Below are 25561 nucleotides of genomic sequence, written 5' to 3'. Positions count from 1 at the left end.
GCTGAGGTATTCATCATGGAACTGGTGCAGCCATTCATTTTACTGACAGCTTACTTGGATAGAACAATAATCAAATTACAAAAGCTGCAGCTTTCAGTAGGCTATCGTTCTTTGCTTTCACATGTTAAAACATGTTACTCCTACCAATGATCCTATTTTTAAATGTATCCCCTTAGATCTGCTTTTACCCAGACAATGAATATGCATGGGCTACTTTTTACACTAAATAAAACTTACCCTGAACTGCCCTAAAAAAGCAGGACCAAAGAAACTCCACTCGTCGCAACGCATCACCAGGGCCAAGGCAACTTATCTGTGGAAATTCAGAAAGTACATGATTTAAGAGGAAGCTTATTAAAAACTAATTAATTTCCACCGATATCTCCACTTACCCAGGTGTGAAACAGTGCTGTATAATCTTATTCTTTGTGATAACAGCATTTAGGGTAGATAATGCAAAATGGGCCACTTTTAGTTTTCATTGGGATTCATTTTTTGGGGTAAATAAGTGAACACTTTTTTTTTTTTTTTTTTTACAGTTCTGTAGGAGATCTAGAGTAACTGGGACATTGCTTATAGAAAGACATGTTGCTGCTGAGTTCATGTCTTTTAAAAGGCCTTCTTTTAAAAAATAATCTTTGAGCTCCACAAAAAAAATTCAATTTTCCTGTATTGCATTGGAGAACTTTGAGATGTTATCTGAAAAACTTTGCAGATTAAGAAAAAAAAACCTCTTTGCAGGGCCCCTAAATACCTTCTGGGTCTGCCGAGGCTGCCTTCCACACCAAGCTGCATGTTCTATTGTCACTTTATACTGGTTGATGTTCCAAAGCATTAACTGAGTTTTCTTAAATCAGATTAAAAAAACAAACACACAAATACCAACCACTCTGCTATAAGCCTGCATGGACGCACTGAGAAAACCCCACACACTTCAGGCTGTTCCCCATTTATAAAATGTGAATGTTTATTAAATGTTGACAAGAACATTAAAACACAGTATCAAGATTCAGCAAAACAATCTATAGTACGTCACCAAAAAAGAAAAGAAAAAGAAAACAGAGTTAGTTCTGCGCGGGGACTGAAAGGAATGGGAGGACTGAGGTCTGGGGGGCAAAAAGCTGAGCAATACAGAGGCAGGGAGACGGGAGCAGTGAAGGAGGAGAGGAGGAGAATTTAGGAGCTATGGAGTGAGGGGGGAATTGGCAGCAGAGGCTAAGGCAATTAAGGAGGTACACAGTAAGAAAGATTTGGGGACCTGGGGGATCGATCAGGGGGTGCTGATGCACCATAATGAGCGGGATAACTGGGAATGATTAGAACCTCTGATTTCACTCTTATCAGCTCTTTAGTTAGTGACTTTGCAAGCTGCAGCAGAGAGAGTGACTATGTAAAGTATTCACTCAAAATGAACAGAGAAAGGGGCATGGCAAATAATACTTTACATTTAAATAACAAGGGGGCAACGTAGCATCAACATATACAGTGAGCACAACTTGGCGTGTGGAGGTGAATACAGGTTTTGGGAATGGGTTGTTGGGGTTTTGGGGTACGAGCGCAGTTCAACACAGGACCAGAAGGTGGTGTCCACTCATGGGTTCACGATCACAATAAGTAATAGTTCATTATAATTATGTAAATCTCTCTGTTATCAACACAAATAGCAGGGGAGGCAAGTTGTACATAAGCATCACATTACTGCAAAATTCCACAGAGAGCCTCCTCAGCCTCCCGCTCTGTCGTCTGGCTCATGCACATGGGCATGTACAAACCAAAGCATGTGCATATATGTGTACACACAGAGACACTGTAGACGCACACATGTGCACACACGCTCACTAACACACACACACACACACACACACACACACACACTCTGCCTAAGACAGAGACACACACACAAACATTTTCACACGCAGTCAAGTTCCTTCTTCTTGAGTGACCTTATACATTTCTATCGTGTTTTTAAATTTTCGATTTCCTCCGACATCATCAAACCTCATACTCCGTTTCATAATAACATCAGCAAGTATTTGTAACATGTGTCTGTGCTTTCGTGTCGAAGAAGAGGTGGCAACAGTCCACCGAGACACGACGAGGAGCTGTATGCGCACAGCCGCGGTGCTGCAGAGCACAGCATTGGGAGATCCTTCCTAGCACCAGTGACGACAGACAAATTCACAGACGTTTTCAGTGCTTAACACACGGTCAGCTAGGGTAACACCCTTCAGCACACATTCAAAACTGTCTCCCAGTGCCACAGGACTTTCCAAAGCCAAGATGTCAGAAAGATCACATATGTCCAGCAAGGCAGCTAATGCGCCTAGAGGTTTAAAATCTCTCTCATGTTGTGCTTCCGTAAAAGATTTATATTTGATTTGAACGGCCATGTGCTTTAGGGATAATCTCATTCCTCCTCTTCACTCACATCCGACCTTCAGAGCAGCACGGGCCACTCCCGCTTGTTGTTAAGGTAGAGGAAGGGAAAAAGTTCTTTAAATACTTCTTAAATTCACTTCATTTTTTTTCTTTTTTTCAGTGGATTTTGAAGAGTCCATGTGCTTGAGTATTCTTTGTGTTTTAGCATAGTAAGAAAACAGCTTCACATGCTCTAAAAGTCATACACACTGTACAATAAAATCTACAGATATTTTTAAAGCTTTTAGTACATCCAAATAAACTTGATGAAGTGAACGAAAAGTCGATTCACCGACTCAAAAGAAAATAAGAGATGGAAAATGAGGATTGCACTATTTTCTGCCTTTGTGTCTTTTCTTCATTACATTTTTTTTTTGCTTTTGCGGTTATTCTTTTTTTTTTTTTTTGCTTTAGGAAATTTAGTTTTTGCCGTAATACCTACTCAGAAGACAGCAGTTGAAAGCGTCAAATCTTAATTTACAGTAACTTTCTCATCCTTTACATGACAAGAGAAACTGTGTCGCACAAATAAATCCTACAATCACCTGAAAAGGAGAACAAATACAAAACAGAGGACAAACCAAAGAGGTAAGAATGGGGGCAAATTTTTTTTTTATATTTCCTCAACACGTCAACGAAAAAAGATCGACTGGGGAAGGCATGATGCAGTCTTTGACTCCTCTTTCATTCTGTGATCACATTGGTCTCCAATGGTTGTAAACGTCTTATCCTTCCTATTACATCACCATATATTACAGGCTTTGTTATTTCATGTTAACTACTTAAATGGAGAGCGTGAAGATATGCCAGCCATGCATCATGTTTAGTCCATCTGTGCTAAACATTGTAGTCAGTCGAGACGCTCTACTGAACTCATGACAGGAAATTGATAATGTTAGAGAACTCTGTCTGTCTGTCTCTCTTTGTACACACACACACACACACACACACACACACACACACACACACACACACACACACACACACACACACACACACACACACACACACACACACACACACACACACACACACACACACACACACACACACACACACACACACACACACACACACACACACACACACACACTGCTGGGTTACCATCTGTGAGTGCTGCATCAGTTGGCCAGTACTCATCTGGCAGGCAGATCAGACAAAGTGCCCAATATGCTCCCTAATGGCCCAAGTCAGATGAATGAGATCCTCCGTTGTCTCGTTCTTTTTCTCATTTTTCTTTTTCATCCTTTTTACACCTCTTCTTCCACTTCCTCACTTCCCCTTTGATTCCCTCTGCCCCCCCCTTTCTTTCGACTAAATTATCTCTTGTCAAATTATTTTCTCGTTCTCTCCGTCTCTGTCTCCCTCCGATTATCTGAGGCCCCGCACTTTTCGCCACTACCCTGCTGGGTCTCATTCACACAGATCAAGCATGTAAATGTGACGTAGTGTACCACTGCGCTGTCCCTTCTCACTGGTGAAACTCTGGACTTCCTTCGCAGAGAATTTGTATCTCCTTTCCATATTTTGTGAAAGGTTTGTCTGCGTCTACTAGATTTGGAGCAACCCTCTCTATTCACAGATTAAACAGCAATGGGCAGTGAGACTGAACCACAATCGAAGTGCCATGTCAGCACAGATGGGAGGTCAGAGTTACATGTCAGGAGTGAATTACTGGTGTATGGTCCAGCAGGCGATGCTTGGACCACCATGTCAGACTGAATAAAGGTAGCGCAGTGGACTGTGGGTTCAAAGCTATGGTTTGCTGTTTTTGTGAAGTGAATGATTAAAAAAATATGTATGATGATGGTTGCATTATTTTTTTTAAAAGAAAGGGACAAGGGGGAAAGATAACAGTAGCCAGCATGACACTAGTAGCTGAGTGATGGGGTGGGGGGGGAGGGAGCGTGACATCAGGAGGCAAACAGCAGAGTCAAATAAACTCAAAGGATTTACGTTTTAGTGAATAAACAATATCAGGACAAGTAACTCCGCCTAGCTGTCAGAAATTGTGGTTTGTAATGTTTTAAAAAACGTCTTCTTTTTTTCCCTCCTTTCTCCTCGTCTATCTTATTTATTCTCTGGATCGCGGGTAGGTCGTATCTTCATCTCGGAGAACTTGAGGGAGTACTGCCAGCCAGTCCAGGAGGACCACTCGATGCCATCGGCGTAGGAGGTGTGTTGGCCGCGCAGGTACTGGCCGTTAAGGTTGGAGGTGTGGCAGTTACGGTACCACCAGGCACCGTGGTAGAAGGAGGCGCAGTTGTTCTCCGAGTGGTCGTTATCCCGGTCTTTGGTGGTGAACTTCATCCCATTGTGCTTCAGCAGAGAGTCACCTAGGGCGGGAAAAAGATGTGCAACAAAATTTGAATGTGTCAGTACATATATTAAAAGTAGGAAGAATATGTAGGTTTATTCAAAATTAATAAAAAACAAGCTCTCATTCAAAGGAGAATTCCGGTCGATTTCAACACTGAAACAGGGCAAGTTTTAAACGTGCTTTTAGCCTCTTAACATGTTTGAAATGTCATTACAAGTGCCTACCCATGTGAAGTGATTCCTTCCGAGTGAACACAGTGAATCTGACTGCAGTAGATGTGAAAGAAATGCATAAAAGTTCTGCTAATTCAGCTCTGTTTAGTTCCAGTGTCAAGGCATGAAACTATTTATATATACAGTACATTGTGTGTGTGTGTGTGTGTGTATATATATATATATATATATTGTTGTCAAACGATGCCAAAGTGATTAATTGCATTAATGTCATAGTTAACTTGCAAATTTTTATCTATTCTAAATGATTTCTTGATTTCTTTTTGTCCCATTATTTTTTCTCATTTTAATGCTCTTACCAACATGGAAAAGTGGATCGGCTTGCTTTGTGCAAATGTTTTTTTATTGAAAACAACATTGGCATATACTGTAGTGTTCAATTTCACACTAACATTCTCACTTAGAGCAGTCATTCACACTTGGAGCAAATAATCTCTCACACAATGTAACTATAACATTTAACACAATACCAGCTAGACCCTCGTCCTCCACATCGTTAACAGGCCTACATGCAGCAGCCACCCATTTAGCTATGACTGCAGTAAGGTTGTTCTTAGTTGTGGTATCCATGTGCTTCTGTCTGAAGTCATCCATTGTCGCCTGGCTTTGACGAGGGGGCGGAGAATTCGCATCAGCTGTGTGCTTGGCCATCATCAAGTGGTATTTCAGACTGGACGTGATGCGATCTTGTCAATGGAACCATTTGGCAACTTTTTAAAAGTAAACTTTCCATTCAGAATCTTATTTGCATCCATTTCGGCGTGTCTCGCTCGCCATCCACTCAAAACGTAACGTTAGCCTACTACTCTTCGGCCGGCTCGCAAGCCCAAACAAGTGTGTGCGGCGTGTCTGTTGTTTTGTTTCCGGTCTAGCTAGATCCGTGTGTGCGGAAAAAAAAGTATGCCGTTAAAATGGGCGCCGTTAACGCATTTAACTGACAGCAGTACTATATATATGTATATATCGATGAAGTTGGTATTTTTTCTTTTTCACCTTTATTTTTACAGGCAAGTCATTAAGAACAGGTTCTTATTTACGTTGTGTAAAATGTAAATAAAAACAGAATACAATGACTTGCAAATCCTTTTCAACCTATATTCAACTAAATACACTACAAAGACAAGATATACAATTTTCAAACTGATAAACCTATTTTTTTCTCTCCGTTTCTTTGCAAATATTCACTCATTTTGAATTTGATACCTGCATCGTTCCAAAAAAGCTGGGACAGGGGCATCAGAAGACTTTGAATATTCCACAGGTTTATAGGTTAATTGGTCATGATTGGCTATAAAAAGAGCATCCCCAAATGGCTCAGTTGTTCACAGGTTCATCACTTTGTGAACAACTGCGTGAGCAAATAGTCCAACAGTTTAAGAAAAATGTTTCTTAAGGTACAATTACAAGGAATTTAGGGATTTCATCATCTACAGTCCATAATATCATTAAAAGAGAAAGAAATCCACCTACAAAGCTTCAACAATTAGTGTCCCCTGTCCCAGCTTTTTTGGAAGGTACTGCAGTTCATCAGTTTGAACATTAAATATCTTGTCTTATGTAGTCTATTCAATTGAATATAGGTTGAAAAGGATTGTATTCTGTTTTTATTTACATTTTACACAACATCCCAACTTCATTGGAATTGGGGTTTGTATATATTTATAATTAAAAGAAAAAAAAGGCAATTACTCAAATGGCACAGTTAACAATACAACATAATTTCCATAGAATCCTTTGTATCTTTCACCAACATATTCTTCGATCTGATACCAGAAACCAGTAATTAAGACATATCCACAAGTGATCAACTTAACAATAGCATAAGACCTTTCAATTAATCATTTCTAAAATAGAATGAAAAATCCAAAGCTCCACAGTTCTCCAGAGTACTGCTTCTCAGGAGGTCAGATGGCTTTGTAGCCAATTTATCAAATATTCTGCAGTGACCTTTTTGTCTTCCTTTTTTTAATTCCCCCCCCAAAATGATTTCATCGGGACGTCTGTCAGTTAAAGGACAGAAAGGTTATAAGAGGTGAGAAACATAGTTATAGTAGTAGTAGTTCTTTCTTGTTACATCAATGTTAATCTTTTAGGTATTTTTATATCTGGTACTTAAAGTGCTTATATTATGCTCACTCCCTCATACTCTGCAACTGACAAGTTAGCAGTACTTACTGCACAAGTGTGACTCCCAACAACAGGACAGTGAGTGCAGGGGAGGTATGGAGAATGTATTGAACATTATGAGCTGTTTGAACATCCATTTGTTAAAAACTTCTGGTCTATCTGTGAGGACATTGCTTTCATCTTAATTGTAATCCTCTTAGAGCAATGGCTTGCAAAGCAGTTATCAATATAGATAATTTGCCAGTGAAAAATCTTTATATAGTGAGAAGATATTTTCAGCTTGGGGAATTTGATTGTGCCGATCAGACAAACGAAATGCAGACCATGATTAAGGGCACTTAGGTGATTTGACTTGCCGGTGCCGCATCCCTGCAGTAGTCTTGCATCATTATCATATTCACAATCACAGGTTGCAGAAAAGAAAGCCTCCCTCGTTGACTTATTATGTATGCTTTGTTTAAGATTTAGCAAGTGCTCATATTATGCTCATTTTCAGGTTTATTTTTTTAAAGGTTGTACCAGAATAGGTTTATGTGGTTTAATTTTCAGAAAAAATATATTTGTTGTACTGCACATTGCTGCAGCTCCTCTTTTCACCCTGTGTGTTGAGCTCTCTCTTTTAGCTACAGAGTGAGACATCTCACTTCTGTACCATCTTTGTTGGGAGTCGCACTTGCACAGTAAGTACTGCTAGCTAGTCAGTTGCAGTGTATGAGGGAGTACCATGCTAGCAGCTAGGAGAGCATTATAACCTGTGTTACAAAGTGACGCACTGCTTTGGAGCAGTTTGTGAACAATGTTTGTGAACTGCGCAAGTGCGACTCCCAACAAAGATGGTACAGAAGTGAGATGTCTCACTCTGTAGCTAAAACAGAGAGCTCAACACACAGGGTGAAAAGAGGAGCTGCAGCAATGTGCAGTACAACAAAAATATGGTGTTTTCTGAAAATTAAACCACATAAACCTATTCTGGTACAACCTCTAAAAAATGTACCTGAAAATGAGCATAATATGAGCACTTTAAATCTTAAACATACATAATAAGTCAACGAGGGAGGCTTTCTTTTCTGCAACCTGTGATTGTGAATATGATAATGATGCAAGACTACTGCAGGGATGCAAAGCTGAAAATATCTCCTCACTATATAAAGATTTTTCACTGGCAAATTATCTATATTAATAACTGCTTTGCAAGCCATTGCTCTAAGAGGATTACAATTAAGATGAAAGCAATGTCCTCGCAGATAGACCAGAAGTTTTTAACAAATGGATGTTCAAACAGCTCATAATGTTCAATAAATTCCCCATACCTCCCCTGCACTCACTGTCCTTTCCTTTTTTTCCAAAGCAGGCTTCACACTGTGACCAGAAGTGGATAGAAGGATAAAGCTGAGAACAGAATGAAAGATCGCTCACCTGCCATCAGGTGATGGCTAACAGCTCTTTAGGGCATCAAACGGCCCTTAATTGCTCAGGATGTGGCCGCCCAGCTCCTTACCCTCTCACTCTGTCCTACTCTGCTCTCCATTTGGCATTACCATGGTAACCAGTCAGCCGGAAAAATAATCTGACAGGCATGTCTAATATTCATGTTGTGTGTTGCTCGACATTGGGAGAAAAGACAGCGAGGGGGAAAAGAAAGAGAGGAAAAAGAAGCAGCTCAGTGGCGTGAACAATGGGTTAATGTCTAGTGGATGTAGAAAAGAGGAAAAAAACAAACAAAGCAGAGACACTTAAAAGGCTCATTTGCAAGGCACTGGTTGTCACCTTGGTAGGGCTGGCAGCCTCCTCTGATGCCCATTAAGACCAAGCTGCCCCCAGCCCAAATCAGCACCTGTCAGCTGATAGGAAAGCAGCCACAGCAGAGCAAAAATACTATACTACTGTACTAATAATAACAGTAGCAGTGCCTAGATGGAGGCTGAGGTAAGAGTGTGAGAGAGCTTGAGTACTGTTAATTTGACTAGGTTCAAATGTCCAACAGGCAGAGGCAGGGTCAGGCCATGCTGGGGACAAGGCAGTGGCATCACACACACACACACACACACACACACACACTTTTTTTTCCCTTCCCCACTCCTCTGCTTCTCTGCCTCCTCTGTCCCTTGGATACCTCTATTCTCATTTTTATTTACCTCTGTTCTGTGACTCACTTCTTCTTTCGCACCTGTCCCCTTTGTTCCTCCATCCCAGTTCCTCCCAACACTCCCTCCCACCCTCCCTCCTGCTTCTTGCTCCATCTCTCATATCTGTCCCCATTCTCTCCCTGTTCATGGAGCTTCCCCAAAGGTTCTTTAAATTGCTTCTTCATTTCAACAGCGGGTTTTTGTTTAAGCTGCAGGTCAAGCAGTGCAATTAATTGGCAGTAATTTAATTAAGGTGACAGGTAGCTGGCTTGGATCTGAAGTTCAGGGAGCAGAGACACAGACACCAGCGGTCCCTCTCCCTGTGCAACTGTCTGCATGGTTTAACGAGTGGACGCACCTACTGTACTGTAAAAATATCATACTATTATTTTTATTATGAGGCAGCATGCAGTGGTTTCACCCACTGCTGTGACTTCTGTGTTCGCAATTAAAGGAAAAACATACAAAAATACTGTATACTAATCAGCGTGCAAGCAGAGGAAATCTTGCAAGCAAAGTCTAACTAGTTCCCTGAGCATACATACCTGCATTGCCAGAATAGTCTCCCACAGTCAAAGGATATCCATCATCATCAGGGTCTACTGAGAAGAGGCCCACTCCAAAGGTTCCATACTGGGCATAAGCGGTGCTATTTTCAAAGTCCTCCAAGTCGATACGTAGCTCATAGTTCCCCTGGATGGACAGGGCATGGATCTGCTTCAGCCCTGCAGGGAAAAAGAGCGAGACACAGACAAATCCACAATCCATTACAAAGTACTACCGTTGTTCTCAGCAAACAATTTAAAGCTATTTCAGCAGCCACTCAACGCCGGACATTTTCTGGAAATAAGATGTAATATGGTTTTTGGCCCATTTAAAGTCCTCTGCTGCATGTGTAGGGTTTCTTTCCAAAACAAGATTAGAGTTTTTTTTCTTTTCAAAAGTGCGCAGAGTGTCTACTGCCTACCATGACTGTAAAGAATTGTGAATTTGTCTGTAATTGCTTTGAACTCTCCATGACAAGGTAGAGTGTCCTGGATAAAGGAGATACTATAAAATTGAACCTGGCCATGTACTACAAGAGTGGCGAGAGTAAAAAAAATAAATATTTTTGTGTTTTTGTTTTAAATCAAAAAGAATAAGTTAAAAAATATTTTTTGGACTATTTCTTCATAAAATTGAAGTATTTAGTAAACTAGAAAGGCTGAATTGAGGAATGTAGCATGGACCAACAGGGCTTCACAGACTTATCCAGGAAGGTGAATGGCTTTTTGAACCAACCGCTCATCATTCATTCAAATGAAAAACTATTTATAATTATAATGTAAAAACCACATTAATGAATTCATTAATTCTCTGCTGTCTCAGAATATGAAAGGCACTCCCCTACCACTTGATACAAGAGTTATCGTTTTAACATTGAAGACAAAAATTTGACAGCAAGGTAAACAACTGTGTGTCCTCAATGCACAGTATTTTAAAGTCAAATGTAAAAAAGTTGTTATGCCAAACGTCAATATAACCGAAAAAGAAGAATCCGCACCCCGACCACGTGAACGCTACCAGTCGGAAAACAACGTAACCACGGGGGTGGTCCCTGTTATTCCGAGGTGGCATGAACGCACCATGTGTTGCTAAAACAGTGAGATAAAGGCGTAATAGGCTAGTTTAATGTACTGCTGGAGGAGGAATTACCTAGAAACGTAGTCTATATCCACGACGTTCCACTTCCGGGATTGCTCTCTTTCTGCCCGGAAATTCCGCTGTATGTCACTGTTTTTGGATGTCCGCTTTCAGATGTCCATTACACCTTCCTCTTTCTTTGGGTTATAATTTTAAACTCAGGTCAATTTATGAGGACTATAGTTAACTGCTCCTCACATCTCTGCAGGGTAGGGTTGCACGACTAAAACAACTTTTGAACGTACACGTTTCACCAAAACAAATTGCGCTTGGCACCACCCAAGAGGACTGTGATTGGTTTAAAGAAATGCCAATAAACCAGAGCACGTATAATTGTGCTAAAGAGATTCCTGGTTTTTAATGTCAAACTAATATGGTTTATAGAAATGTGCTAAGTTAACCATCTATAAAAATCCTCATTAACTTCTGATTTTAAACCTAGGTGTCAGGTCCCAGCTCATTAATGCCCATAATTAGCCATGAAAGGAATAAACACCCTTACACTGATTTCCATATTTAGGTAATTACATTGGCACTTTATCTTAAATACATTTTGTCTCAGTAAAAGTATGGGTATTTTAAAGCCTTTATTGTGGGTCTATATGCTTAAAGTCAAGTAATGACATAAAGCATAGTCCATGGAAGCGGAAGACCTTTTTATAAATTCAAAGACACATCCATCTGCTTCGGTTATTTCCGATTCAAGCTTTCCATCGCTTCCTTGAATGCCCTGAACCGATCTTTTAAATAATTGTTGCTCAATCCTTTGGAGAGGAGAGAAGACAGAAAGTGCCAGAAGGAAAACGGGTTTCCATCCCTTCTTCCTTGGCACCCTCCTGCTCTATGTTTCCCCCTGCTGTGTTGGAGTGATGGTGCGTCCCAGGGCAAGATTTTCTCTCCTGAGTTGATCAAAGGCACAAGAGGAATAGAGTGTCAGGCGGAGAGGAGCAGGAGGAACTCAACCTGGGTCCCGTGAACACAAAACTCAAGGCAGGAAGACAAACAAAAGTGAACTAAGCCTCAAGACTCTGTTAAACAGCCTTCCTCCATGCTTATAACTGCACTCTATACAGTGTTTATTTGGGAGACAATAAAAAGAAATAGCATTTAAAAGCGTGCACTGATGGAGGAGCTTCAAAGGCTTCATGGTTAAGACTGAAGGCAGGGTTAGAGCATGTAGAGGAATCTAAAGGCTCCAATAGCTGGTTAAAGGTGTGTTTTTACTGTCTCTCTCCTGTAACTTGACTCACCAAAGCAGCTGCACCACAGGAAGGAAGGTGTTATTATAAACCTGCAACACTGTCTTTTTACCTCCTACTGCAATCATCACCTTCACAAATGAAACTCATTCTCCTTTTTAAAGCTTACAAACCTCCAACCGACTGTCTAATTTGAATTCTGTCGTTGTCGAGCATTGCACTCTGAGAGCGCCTCGTCTGAAGTAGAAGGCTAATTTGATGACAAACACAGCTGAAAGAACCCATTATTATTCAGAGACAGAAGCTTGCAGTCTGGGCCCAGGCACTTAGTTTGGATTTGATCTAGCCCAATGGGAGGTTGATCCCGCTCTTTTCATTTTCACAGTGGATCAGAAAATTGGAGGTGGAGAATCAGTCATTAATACATTCATAGGCAGGTAACTAAATGCATGTCAGTTTATGGTTAATTTGTATACAAGAAAATAAATACTCAACTATGTGTGTGTGTGTGTGTGTGTGTGTGTGTGTGTGAGTGAGTGAGTGAGTGAGTGAGTGAGAGAGAGAGAGAGAGAGAGAGAGAGAGAGAGATGCACACTGTCAGAGATCTAAAGCAGAGACGGATCCTGACTAAATACAGGAGACAGGAAGACTCAGACAGACATGGCTGCCCAGAGAGGAGCGTATATGTGCTCATTGCTAAACAGGGAAGCTAGAAACAGAGATACACTTCCTCCTCCACTGGGAAAAATTATCTTCACTAAGAGATTTACACTTTTGGAAAAATAGCCAAAAGAAATAGTGAATTTCCCAATGTTAACATCAGAAAAGAAGCTGGTAGTTCTCCTAATAGAAGGGACAGCAGCTCCACTGGCAGCTAAATATGTATCTGCCTGCCGCAACCTGAGGGACCTACTACTATAAGATCCCAACATTACACACTGGTTTAGGATTGTACAGTAATTATATTATACAAAATGGTTAAGTATTATATTGTGTTATGTAATTGTTTTGTAATCTAGTGTGTTGTATAACTATCAGTGCAGTATAGAATTTATGTGACACCTACTGTATGTATTTAATATGTGATATGTACTATATATGCATTTTCTGTAAACTGCTTTGGCAACATGTTTTTTTTGTTCATGCCAATGAAGCAAATTGAAAAAAATAAATTTAATTGAAAGAGAGAGAGAGAGAGAGACACTGAAAGAGAGACAGAGATAGACACACAGACAGAGAAAGAGAGAAAGATACACAGAGAGAGAGAGAGAGAGAGAGAGAGAGAGAGAGAGAGTTTCAACATACCCTTTGAGGGACATGCACAGAATTTGTTTATTATCATTAATTATATCATAATGATCTTGTTTACTTGTTGTTGTTGTTGTTTATATGTATCTTTGTTCTTATGCTTTGGAAACACAGATGTATTGAATTTGTCATGCCAATAAAGCAAACTGAAATAGAAAAAAATTGAAAAATTGAGGGACGGACGGACGGACGGACCGACCGACCGACCGACTGACCAACAGACAGACAGACAGACAGACACAAAATGCAACACGTTTTCACACTCATTCAGAGAAATGAAAATGGCTAATTTACTGAAAGAGTTTTTGTGTCGTAGCCCTTTGAGAAAAAGTATCAATCCACACAAACACCTAAGGGAAAAGTACCCTGGAGTGATTTGTGTGAACTTCAAAAGAAAGACTTAGGATGTTTTCTTTCAGAAAAAATAAAATAAAATCAAACACCAGATGCAACACAACTCTATTTAAAGACTCTGCGGCTTCCACGTGTATTTACATAACTTTAATTCAGTCGCTAATTAAAGCCCCAGAGAATCTCAGCAAGACTCTAATTCAGAATAATTAAAGTGGAAGACAAGTGAAATAACAACAGGGGACTTCTTTGGTTAAAATCTAAATGCTCAGGTGTAACTCCTTGTTAATTAAATGCTATTGTTAGGTTATTTAAAATGGGTTCAGATACAAGGGAGAATTTTGAGGTGTTTTGCTTCAGTATTAACATACTGATTGCTCCGTTGGGGAGAGACTCTTCTCTCAGATTTTTTTTCCACTTATGGGAACCTTAGCAGAGTCAAAAAATGTCTGTCCTCCTGCACGCTTTGGATGGGCAATTAGGGTATGCTTCATTATTCCTTCTATTCTGACTGGTTTTATATCTTGGCCATATTAAGGCATGTGTATTCATTTTTAACTGCTGTTGGTTTTGATTGAACTTTATACTTGCTTTTAACTTCCAGAACAAAATAATAATAAGAAAAGTATTATTATTTACAATATATTTTCTAAAAGGCAAAAATACAGTGAAACGTCTTTCTTTTGAAGTGGGCAAATCACTCCAGGGTACTTTTCCCTTAGGTGTTTGTGTGGATTGGTACTTTTTCACAAAGGACTACAACACGAAAAAAATTCATTTGCAGAAATAGTTTATTCTCTGAATGCGTGTGAAAATGTGTTGCAATTTGTGTTTCTGTTTCCTGCATATATACTAAGACAGAGTCTACAGCCATGCTCGCGGCTCTGCACAATTGCCCTTTGAGCGTAATAATAAATTTAGCATGCTAACATACCAACAATAGTCTATATCAACTCTTATTCATTTAGGGGATTGCTCTGGTGCCGTCGGAAGATCTGCCAGATGTCCCTCACCTTCCGCTTTTTTTATGTGGTTAATTGCTCCTCAGATCTCTGCAGGGTAAATAGTTAGACTATCTTCTGAGTTTTCTGTTGCATGACTAAATCAACTTTTGAATGTACCCATGTTCCACCAAAACAAGTTAATTCCCGAGGCTATTTTACAGAGGCGCTGTTGCTCCGTCCAGCGCTTAGCCACGCCCAAGACAATTGTGATTGGTTTAAAGAAATGCCAATAAGCACGTTTTTCTCTCATTCCGGAATGCTGTGTGGACCAGCCAGACCTTAAATTGCATATACCTGTGCATCACATATATACTGCAGTACTGTACATAGCCTAACAAACACATTGGTCTGTTTGCCTTCAGGGACTCCTCAACAGCAGCTGCAAGAAGCAACAGGAGCCAAAAGACCCAAAACGGCTTTGAGAGAGGAGGAGAAGAAGAGGCTGTCTGAAGAGGTCTGCGACACCATGCTGGATCACACCAAAGGTTCTCTTTCACTGGCCACCTTGTGAGTGCTACCTTAAACCTCCGCGGCGCTTTGGAGGAAGGTCTGGCAATGCGAGACTATACTGACAGTAACAGTGTTAACATGCGGATGTTCAGCAGGCATGTTTACCACTGTCACCATCTTAATTTATCAGAAGTTTTGAACATATTGGGTCATTAATCAAAGTACTGGACAAATTACAAATTTGAACTGATGATGGCGCTAGATAAAAAGACAGGGCCCACTATCCAACACATACAAATTATGATTGCAATCTTCTTTAAACTTCTTTCTACAAATAAATCTCCATATTACACAAGCAGCACTCTACAGGAATAATTAATCAATGTCATTTAAAAAGAAGATAAATAATACCGGCAAAAATCTGCATCTGAACAATCAATGTGTTTACGGATAAGGAATCTCATTAAGAGTGTGCCTGATTAACAAACACGTCGATGGGACAAAAATCTTTAAGCATTCTTTGTCATTAAATCATCCATGTCATTACAATGTCCGCGACAGTAACAACACATCTGAGGGCTGCGAGGCTAAACAGTGCAGCACCTTCCATGGGGTCCACTAAAAGCTAAAGATTATCTCTATCGTGTCCACTGTTATGAATATTAGCACTTCAGGTGGCAAAAAAGACAAAGATTACCTTCTCTACACATTAAAAGCTGGCCAATGTTAAAATTTAGAACACACCAATACATTTGGGGGCCAAGTATTGGTCCTCGTTGGTAATACATCTATTAAAAATGGCAATAAAAATGATATATATCTGCAATTACCTCATTAAACTAGGCCATGGTAATCCATAACTCATTTTCGCATCTCTGAAATTTATGGGAAAGAGGACACATTTAGCTTGTTTATAACATTACAGACAGTAATTTGTCATTTTTATCTTTTATTCATTCTGAGAGGGCATGTTGTGTTCTCCAAAACTAAAAAAGAAACAAAGCTCACGCTCTTCCTGACATCGATTAAACCATTACCAGCAGAGATTCTAAACGTGATCTTACAGTTAATGAGACTGACATCAATGACTTGATTATAAATGTAGAAGACCCTCTGTGTCGCTGGGATTCCGCTAAAAAGGCCCAAACATTAATGATTTATTTGTTTTTATTTGAAAAGTATGTTGGGGAATGTATTTGATGCTTTTAGGGGACGGGTTACAGTCTCAGCGTAGTGCAGCACTACAGGGCATGAAGGAAAAGAATGAAAAAACACATCTCTAAACCCAACAGAGAAATGATTACACTTCTCCCTGCCGCTTGTGGCATTTCTCAAAGTTAATTATTCATCATGCTTTTCTCCCTCTGTTGCTGGGGGGCTGCTCCCGAGACTGTTTCAGCTGAAAAGGAGAAAAAGGAGCAGCACTCTTCTGTCTCCTCCTCCTCGCTTCCTCCCACCATAACTCAGCCCCTCCCTCATTTTGTCTTTCTTTTTCTCCATCCCTCCCTCTTGCTTAATCTTCCTGCCAAGCAGTTTTAACCTGAACAGATTGTGGATCGGGAGGAGTTAGAAGGGGATGGGCTGTTTCCATAGCCACAAGGACAGTTGCCATGCCCTGGGGGCTAGGCTGGTTGAGGGGGTCTGTGAACACACGTCAACTGAAAGGCTTGCTGTCGTCCGCTGTTAGTGAATAGAAAAGGCCTGCTATAGCCGGCACTCCCTTTGTCACAAAAAGATAGGAGCGCAGGAAGAAAAACAGTGACAGGTGTGTGCTGAACTCTTGTTGCTCCCCTGGAGCCAACGGTGACATTTGGTGGGACAAAAAGCTGAATAATTTTAAGATCAACTGTCACACTTCTGACATGTCTACACCAAGTTTCCTCTTGCAAATTCCCATTCAAGACCCTATTTTCCTATGTTTTTGTGTCTAAGTGACTGATGGGAACACCAATCTTTGACATTGGTCCAGTATTAAGCGAGATCGCTGCAGGCAGGGGAAAAACAAGCTACAATGTAAGTTAATAGGGCAATTATTGTCCATCTTGTATTTACCTTCACAAAAGTGTTTGTTTTGCTATGGACAGATTAATATAACTTTATGAAAAGGATCCCTACAGAGATAGACCTTTAAAACCTTTTTGAGGCCTTTCTGTTTAAACAGAAACAGCTCTGAGACTGGCTGTAGATCAAACAAAGATGTGGCCAGTTATGGGCGCTAACAGTCCAAATTATTTCATGCTGGTTGAGAAATAGAAAAAGAGTGTGGGGGTTGTGCTTTTTTGCTTGCTTGGTTGCACTCATGCACACACAAGCATCCTGCACTTGAATGGTAGAACAAGTGCATAAGAGGCTGATTCCACTACATTCAAAAGCATTTTTGAAAAAGAATACAGAATATTCTTGAACTGAATGAACATTTTGCCGGCAGTATTTGCTCAGCAGCAAACACACGCTGCGTTCCCCGGGCTGAGTCTAACTTGGGAGTAATGATCTTGGGAATGTTTGTTCACTTTGCCCACAGCACCCTCATTACTGCTCCCAGGAGTCACTCGCTTCATCTTTGAAGATAGATACATTTAGCAATATTTTATTAATACATATTGTTTCCTTTGAATCCTTACGGGTTTCTAAATAGACAAAAGTTCGCTGAGCTGGACTTTTCAGACCTGCAGCATTTTCACTGAATTAAATCCAGCAGCTTTAATGGGAGTTGTCTCGCGGTGCTATATAGATAAAGGTGGCTCAGCATGACTGCAGGTGGGAAGATGTGCCTCTGTAGATCTGATGAATGGTGTTAGGATGAAGAAGGAAGTATACAAGTAATCTCTGACTCTTTTTGCAACTCCACTGATAATCATGAGAGCAATATGGTATATATAAAATCAAATCTAAGCTTCGACTTCTGTTCATTATTTTTTTTCATATTTAAGTGGGCAGTGTGTGCAAATAAAGATTTACAGGCATACAGACAAAGAAAGCAGATAGCCACTGAAAGCAAATCAGTTTTTTGTGGCAGTCCAGAGGAGCTTTTAAGTGACAGAGATACAAGTTGTTATGGTGGTGTTCTAATGTAAGATATAATTAAATGGTAATCCACCATAAAACACATGTACACTGAGCTTTAAAATTCTGTTTTGCCATCAGGGACATCTCTGACTGTAATACAATTATTTTAAGTGGCAGGAAGTATTTTGGCAGTTTTTATCTGCTTAAAGCAACAGAATACAATATGGTAGCTGCTTTGTTGCATTGAGTGAAGGCAATATAAATTAGCAGGTTTGGATCAATATCAGTTTTGCCACTATTACCCCAATGACTTAACATTTGAGTCTTCTTAAATATGGTCTGTATTGGTAGGAATGCTCTTATACACTTCCTAAGTCCACTAACAATATTTTTTGCTTTTGTTTAATTAATTCGGTTAAGGTTGCATTTGTATTACTACCACTTATGTGAATTTAGACGTTTCAACCCTTTGTCCAATACTTACTAATTTTTAACAATTTACCCATTAGCTTTTTCACTATTTAGTCATTAAATCTTTGAATTAAAAATTCTGTGCTTTACATAAAAGATTAAAAGCATCAGATAAAGAGCAAAACACACTGCAAAAAGACATTTAAATACAATTAAAAACAGTTGAATATAGAAAATAAAAACAAGCTAACAAATAGAGTAAGACAGGTATAAAAAACAAGAATAAAAGTTACAGCAGTAGTCTATATCCACGACCTTCCATTTTCCGGGATTGCTCAGTTGCCGCCGGAAATTTTGGATGGATGTGCGTTACCTTGTGGTTTCTTTGTGTTGGAATTTCAAACTTCGGTCGATTTATGAGGACCATCGTTAGCTGCTCCTCAGATAAATCCAGACATCTAGCTAGACTATCTGTCCAATCCGAGTTTTCTGTTGTACGACTAAAATAACTTTTGAACGTACGCATGTTCCACCAAAACAAGTTCCTTCCCGAGGATATTTTGCAGTGGAACAGGGGCTCCGTGTGGCGATTAGCGCCACCCATGACGATGGTGATTGGTTTAAAGGAATGCCAATAAACCAGAGCACTTTTCTCTCCCATCCCAGAATGCTGTGTGGATTAGCCAGACCATCCTCCGCAGCGCTGTGAATGAAGGTCTGGTAATGCAAGACTAGACCAGCAGTGATTTTGTTGGTGTGTATCGCCAAGAAGCAGCTGTCTCACTGGCCAGTGCTGTCCATATAGTGTGTAATATTTGTGGAACCACAGCAAGTAACAGTATAACACATACATGTGTTAATGTTATTCTCTATGATCTTTAAAAATAATGAGGTGTCTGTGACTACACCTCATCTCTGCTCATTTAAAATTGAACTCTGCTCGACTTTCTCCTGTTGTCGGATCGCTGATATCTCTCCGCCAGCTGTCACTCCCGTCTCTGTCGTACCACGTCTTCCAGTACTCATATGAAATGAATGAGCGCCGGTCACTTTGTCTTGTGTTGCTTCTACCAGTGTTAGCTCACAGTAAAACATGGAGAAAGTGACAAGTTTGCTCATGTTGCTTGTAATGTAGCTTGAACAATTCAATCTCACGTTTGTACTGTATGGCTCAACTACTGCTAGTGAGCTTGATTCTGAGCTTCCACGCAGACACAAAGCTCTTCATCCTCCCTCATTTTTCTGTCATTACTATTATTAATGAGCGGGTATTTTATTTTAATAGATGGGGACAGGCAGAGGTTGTTGTAACGTGCAAGATGCAAAGCTAATTGGCAGGTCATAATGATTTATAGTGATGAGCTTGATTAAAACTAATTATTAATGCTTTCACTTCTCCAACTAACATTCCTACCACAGTTCAAGCAAGCACCCACGGCAGCCAATAATAGATCAAGAACACATTTATTTTACTTCATTGCTGACTCACTCCATGTTTCCTTCTCATCGTCTCAGCATTTCACCGGTAAGATCCATGTGGAATTTCCTTGTGTATTGAGGTCCTGTTATGATATATTATGCATAAAACATTGCCTTTGCTCTCAGAATAATTCATGCAGACATAATTGAGCACAGAGGAGGAAGTTAAAATGTCTGCTATGACTTGGCAGTTGACAGTGATTACGGATGGTTATAATATTGCACATGCAGTTTGGTCTGTTGACAAATGTTCGGATAAGAAATAATAATGATTAGTTGTTGTAGTTTTTCCATCAGCTTGGATTTCTCAGAGCACCTCACTGGTGCACCTTATCATTAGTGTCTTTTTGAGAGTATTTACATAATAGCTTATGCGGCTAAGTGGGCTGGATGTCATCCTATTGGTCCACTCTAGATGCTCTTCAAAAGCAGCAGTGTGCCAAAGTCAGAAATCATCAAAATTGCTGCCGATGTCCCAGCCACAGCCCATCACGCTTATTTATCCCACTCAAACTGGATTAAGTTGTTAGTGATAAGAAGGGCAGGTAAGACACAGGAGACAAAACAAATTTAAATGAGGTCATGCAGATTTCAATGTTGGCTAACGTCACATGATTAATCTATGCGATGCTAGATAGCTCAGATTGATGTCAGTATTAGATTTCGGGTTTGCTTTCAACCTCTTGCCTTTGTGAAAGTAAATGCTTCCAAATGCCATCCACCAGGAAAAATAAAAGGAGGGGATTTTGCTCAAGTGGCAGGATTTGAGTCATAAAATCGTAAGCGAGAAGAATGAGAGCCAACAACCCATCACATCTGATATCATCAGAAATTAACCTTCGGGGTGGAAAGACTGAGCCAAGAGTGGTGAAGGGAGATCCAGTGGGAAAGGGGAGGAGAGAAAGAGAGGCAGGTAGACAAATGCTGAGAGAGTTGGCAGGCCTGTAAGGCTGCAATTCAGGGAGAAGACCACATTAATATTTAGAGGTGCTCTCAGGTAAAACAAAATGAGCAGAGCAGGCCCAGCTTGACAGGAAGGATTGGCCACAGTAAGGGCATAAAGATCCACTGGGTACGCCACAGACACAAAGCAGTAGAAGACACAATTGTCGTAGGTAGGAAAATGTTAACTGATAAATTAACAATAACCAGGGCCACAGCACATACTCTCCAAGACAGGTATAGATCCATGCACACAAGGTCTTCATGGGTATACAAAAACCTGATCTGAAACAGACCCCTGGAAAACCTACCTTAACCCAATGTGCATAAATACATAAAAAAATAAAAATAAATACAAAAGGAACCCAAAAACAGTAAGAACCAATCCAAAAAAGACCTACAGATAATCCAAAATATGGTTGATCCTAAAAGACCAAAATAGAGAGAGAACCTACTTGTAGCAGCACGGTGAACCATTAATTAACACGCAGCTTTAGTTGAAAAAAGTAGCAATACATGTCATTTTTATTAGTGGGGTGGTCGGTCCACCACTTTGGTTGAGACTGAAATATCTCTGCATAGATGCATACATGGATTACCATTACATTTGGTGCGCAAATTCATATTCCCCTCAGTATGAATTACAATAAATTTGGCGATCACTTAACTTTTCTTTTCTATCTACTTCCATCATTAGGTCCAAAAATAGTTTATGACCAAACATCTTCAAAACTAATGACTTTCTCACCAGCCTCAGCTGTATGTTGTGTTTTGTGCTAATTGATACATGTTAGCAGGCTAACATGCTAAACTAAAATGGTGGCCATGGGAAACACTACCTGCTGGGTGCCCTGGTAGCTTAAGATGCATAGTTTGGCGGGAAATCTTTGTTGCATGTCATACCCCTCTCTCACTCTCCCCTCATTTCCTGTCTGCCTCTGTACTATCAGCTTTCCATAAAAGGCAAAGATATCAAGCATGTTAGCATGCTGACTTTCCCGTTTAGCAACGCTTTCTGGTTGACACAAATTGTGTTGGACCCGTTGCAATGATTGTAACACACCACATGAACAGAGCAGATAGCGAATCCACTTAGGTATTAGACATATTTATACATGGACTCCCATGGCAACAGAACTGACTAGACTGAATAGCATTTGGTACTTGGTTGGGTCTTGGTAGAAATCGAGAGAACCCGTGAAGACCTCTACCGTACACTTCTTAATCTGCCCTGATGGGTTGAGTTGTTGGGCGGGGTAAATTAGTAAAAATGTGAAATACATTAAAAGGATTGCTGAGCAGCAAATCTAACTGAGCAGAGATAATGTGTTGGATGAGAAGGAAAGCCACTGACAGAGGGGGGAAAACAGAAAGAGAGAGTCCACATGGAGAAAGGCATGATGACTACAGAGTATAACATAGAAATGTCATGAAGACTTTGATCATGGCCACATGACACCATTAAAGCTAGGTAAGGGCAGAGTGATGGACTTGCTAAGCCCCTCCTCCTATTCCAGGGTCAAAGTAATGAGGTCTTGAGAAAGAGTGTGTCCAAAGGGATACACATCTTCAGACCCTTTAGCACCGTTTGCATGTAATGAGGTTGCTAAGAGTTCAGCGCTAATTAAAACCAAGGTATCATTACAATTCTATGATTCTTTTTTTTTTATCATGACACTCCTTCACAAAGTAATGTGGTCAACAGAAAGGCTTCTTTCCCGACCATTTAGTCAAAGTGAGGCTGAAATAGAAGCAAGAGGGCAGTTTTTAAAAAGAATAAGAAAATATATTCAATAATAGTATGGTCTACAAAAGTGCTATGGGCACACAAATGCTCCCAAGACTGAGCTCAAGAGTTGAATGAGGAGAAAATGTCTATCAATAGCTTCCTAAAGAGGTGGTTACAATTACAAACATTGTAAAGTAGCACTGGAGTGAGAGAAGTGTGATAAACACCACTAATTTCCCGTTTTATTCACAATGCTGTAGAACACAACTGGGACGCCATCCTGCAGAAATATGTAATTATCTTAGCGCAGAGGAGTCATGACAGTGTTAGAGGTTACGAATTGTTTAATCTATGTTGTTCTGTTGTCTAACGTCTGATCAGGCATGAACAATGTGGCACTGTTATGTACAATGTACTTGAAGAAATGTCCTGAAGAAAACCCAGTCAAATGATGAAATAAATTATTATGAGAAACAAAATAGAAAAGGGAATTATGTGGCGAGAAGCTGGGTCTTAAGTCTTTTCTGCCACTGTCATTAGAAGATCTGTTCAATCATTCCTCAATCAAATTTTTAATCACTCCATCTGTGCTTTATGAGAAGATTCTGCTCATAATTTTTTACATCTTCAGGAAAATAAAATCCCTTAGCCTTCTAAAGAGCCTTCTCTCTTGCATGAGCCAAACCAGACTTTGGTGCCAACACAAGTAGAGAGGTGTTGGAATATATCTGTATGCTGGTGATGAGAGGCATCAAATAAAGCACCCGGGCCTTGTGGAGAGAGCTACGAATTGCTCTGGTCCTCATACATATCGAAATTACTGGCAGAATTGCTGCAAATTGCAGCTATCTCCACTCCAGCAGTGCAATCTAGTGCAGATGGAGTGTCTGCCAGGGTACAGCCACACCAATCAGAGAAAGCATACCCTCCTGAAGGAAGCAGAGGCAGAGCTGGAGGCTGAGGCATCATTGTGTCAGCATTAGGGCTGATTGGCAAGACCTCAGCTGGCTGGCTGACTGGATCCCTGGACCGGCAGCATCAGTGTGTCAGACTGACTGAGGAGGAATCCCATTGTTGAATAATTGATTGGATATGAATGCAGTATTGGAGGAGCTTTAACTGAAAACACTTACGTGTGCTCTAAATAATAAATTGCAGGGGGATTCAAGTCCTGGGAGATATTGTAGTTTAGGTTTCTCTTTGTCATGCAGGATATAGTATCATATATTCTTGTAGTTCCTGACAGCTGGGTTTGAAACTTATCTCAATCATTTCCCATGTTATGTTTTGTTATGTAGCTTGTGCTGGTACTTTAATAAACATATTAAGTACATTTAAAGCAAATGAATGCCATGTACTAGTAGAGTTTGATATTTCTGGAGCTTTTGCTCTAGAGATGCAGTTAGAGAAGAATGCATACACTTGTGGTCACGTTCAACACATAGTAATGCATATTTTAATTAGAATTATCAATAATTTGTATATTAAAAGGGGAACTTGTATGCTCGTTTTCAGGTTTATAGTTGTTTTTTGGGTTTCTGCTAGAACATAGTTTAATGTTCAAAAAACACTATTTTTCTCATACTGCCCATGGCTGCTGCACCTGTATTCACCCTCGGTCTGAGATGCTCCACTGTAGCACCCGTCTCTTTAAGCCCCCCTCCCGAAAAAGCCCAGTCTGCCCTGCTCTGGTCGGCGTCGCTTGGTCTCTGCATAATTGCTCTCTGTACGGTCTGTCAATGCAGACGGGAACTAACTAAAACAGAGTGTAGCAGCACTTTCTACCATGAACAATCTGATATATATATATACAGTGGTGTGAAAAAAGTGTTTGCCCCTTCCTCATTTCCTGTTCCTTTGCATGTTTGTCACACTTAAGTGTTTCGAACATCAAACCAATTTAAACAAAAGTCAAGGACAACACAAGTAAACACAAAATGCAATTTCTCTCATACTGCCCATGGCTGCTGCACCTGTATTCACCCTCGGTCTGAGATGCTCCACTGTAGCACCCGTCTCTTTAAGCCCCCCTCCCGAAAAAGCCCAGTCTGCCCTGCTCTGGTCGGGGACCTGGAAGACTTGCGCTTGGTCTCTGCATAATTGAAGGAGAATCTCTGTTCGTGTACGGTCTGTCAATGCAGACGGGAACTAACTAAAACAGAGTGTAGCAGCACTTTCTACCATGAACAATCTGATATATATATATATATATGACAGAAATAAAGAAAAAGCATAATGGGTCCCGTTGAAATATCCATATGCATCAGTATGTATGAAGTGATTTGTAGGTATGAATCGTAAAGGGTGAACTTATGAAGAGAGCTATAAGGCTATTGATGTTGGTACAGAATAATTATTCTGAGGCGTAAAATCTTGTTTCAAAAATACCATCACAAGTCAGTTCAACGAGCACACAAAAGGCTACATTTGGCAATGCATATCACCCACACAGCCACATTGAGAGCCACTTGTCAATGACCTCAGAGACACATCATTTATCTAGTAAATGCAAAGTGCATGGTACTGTACCTTTCTGATGATTTTGTTCATCTTTCCAAGTATTAAGTGAATAGTCAGGGACCAATGTTATACATGAGCTTCATAAAGCAAACTTCATGCAGAGCCAATTATTATGGCAGCAATTGTGTTAAAACACACTCGCTGAAACACTTAAAATTTTACAGTGTCATAGCGAGGAATTAAACAGTGTTAGCAAACTGCTGTGGTTGTACTAACCCATATGCTTTTCTGGATTATAATTATCAGTGGGTACGG

General features: G+C 40.2%; 1 protein-coding gene across 1 annotated transcript in view; it reads right to left on the bottom strand.

The window, feature by feature from the left end:
- Nucleotides 1–4382: 4382 nt before the first annotated feature.
- Nucleotides 4383–25561, bottom strand: part of fibcd1b (fibrinogen C domain containing 1b) — a 160574-nt gene continuing 139395 nt past the window's right edge. The window contains exons 7-8 of the mRNA XM_028602102.1: nt 9770–9949; nt 4383–4754 (exon numbers count right to left, since the gene is read on the bottom strand). Of these exons, the coding sequence (XP_028457903.1) occupies nt 4489–4754; nt 9770–9949 (446 nt within the window). The 3' untranslated portion in view covers nt 4383–4488. The remainder of the gene's footprint in view (nt 4755–9769; nt 9950–25561) is intronic.

This window comes from Perca flavescens, chromosome 16 (assembly GCF_004354835.1).
Source record: "Perca flavescens isolate YP-PL-M2 chromosome 16, PFLA_1.0, whole genome shotgun sequence".
In the NCBI taxonomy this organism is placed as follows: domain Eukaryota; kingdom Metazoa; phylum Chordata; class Actinopteri; order Perciformes; family Percidae; genus Perca; species Perca flavescens.
Note: the sequence above shows the minus strand (reverse complement) of the source record. Positions and strands in the feature narration are given on the sequence as shown.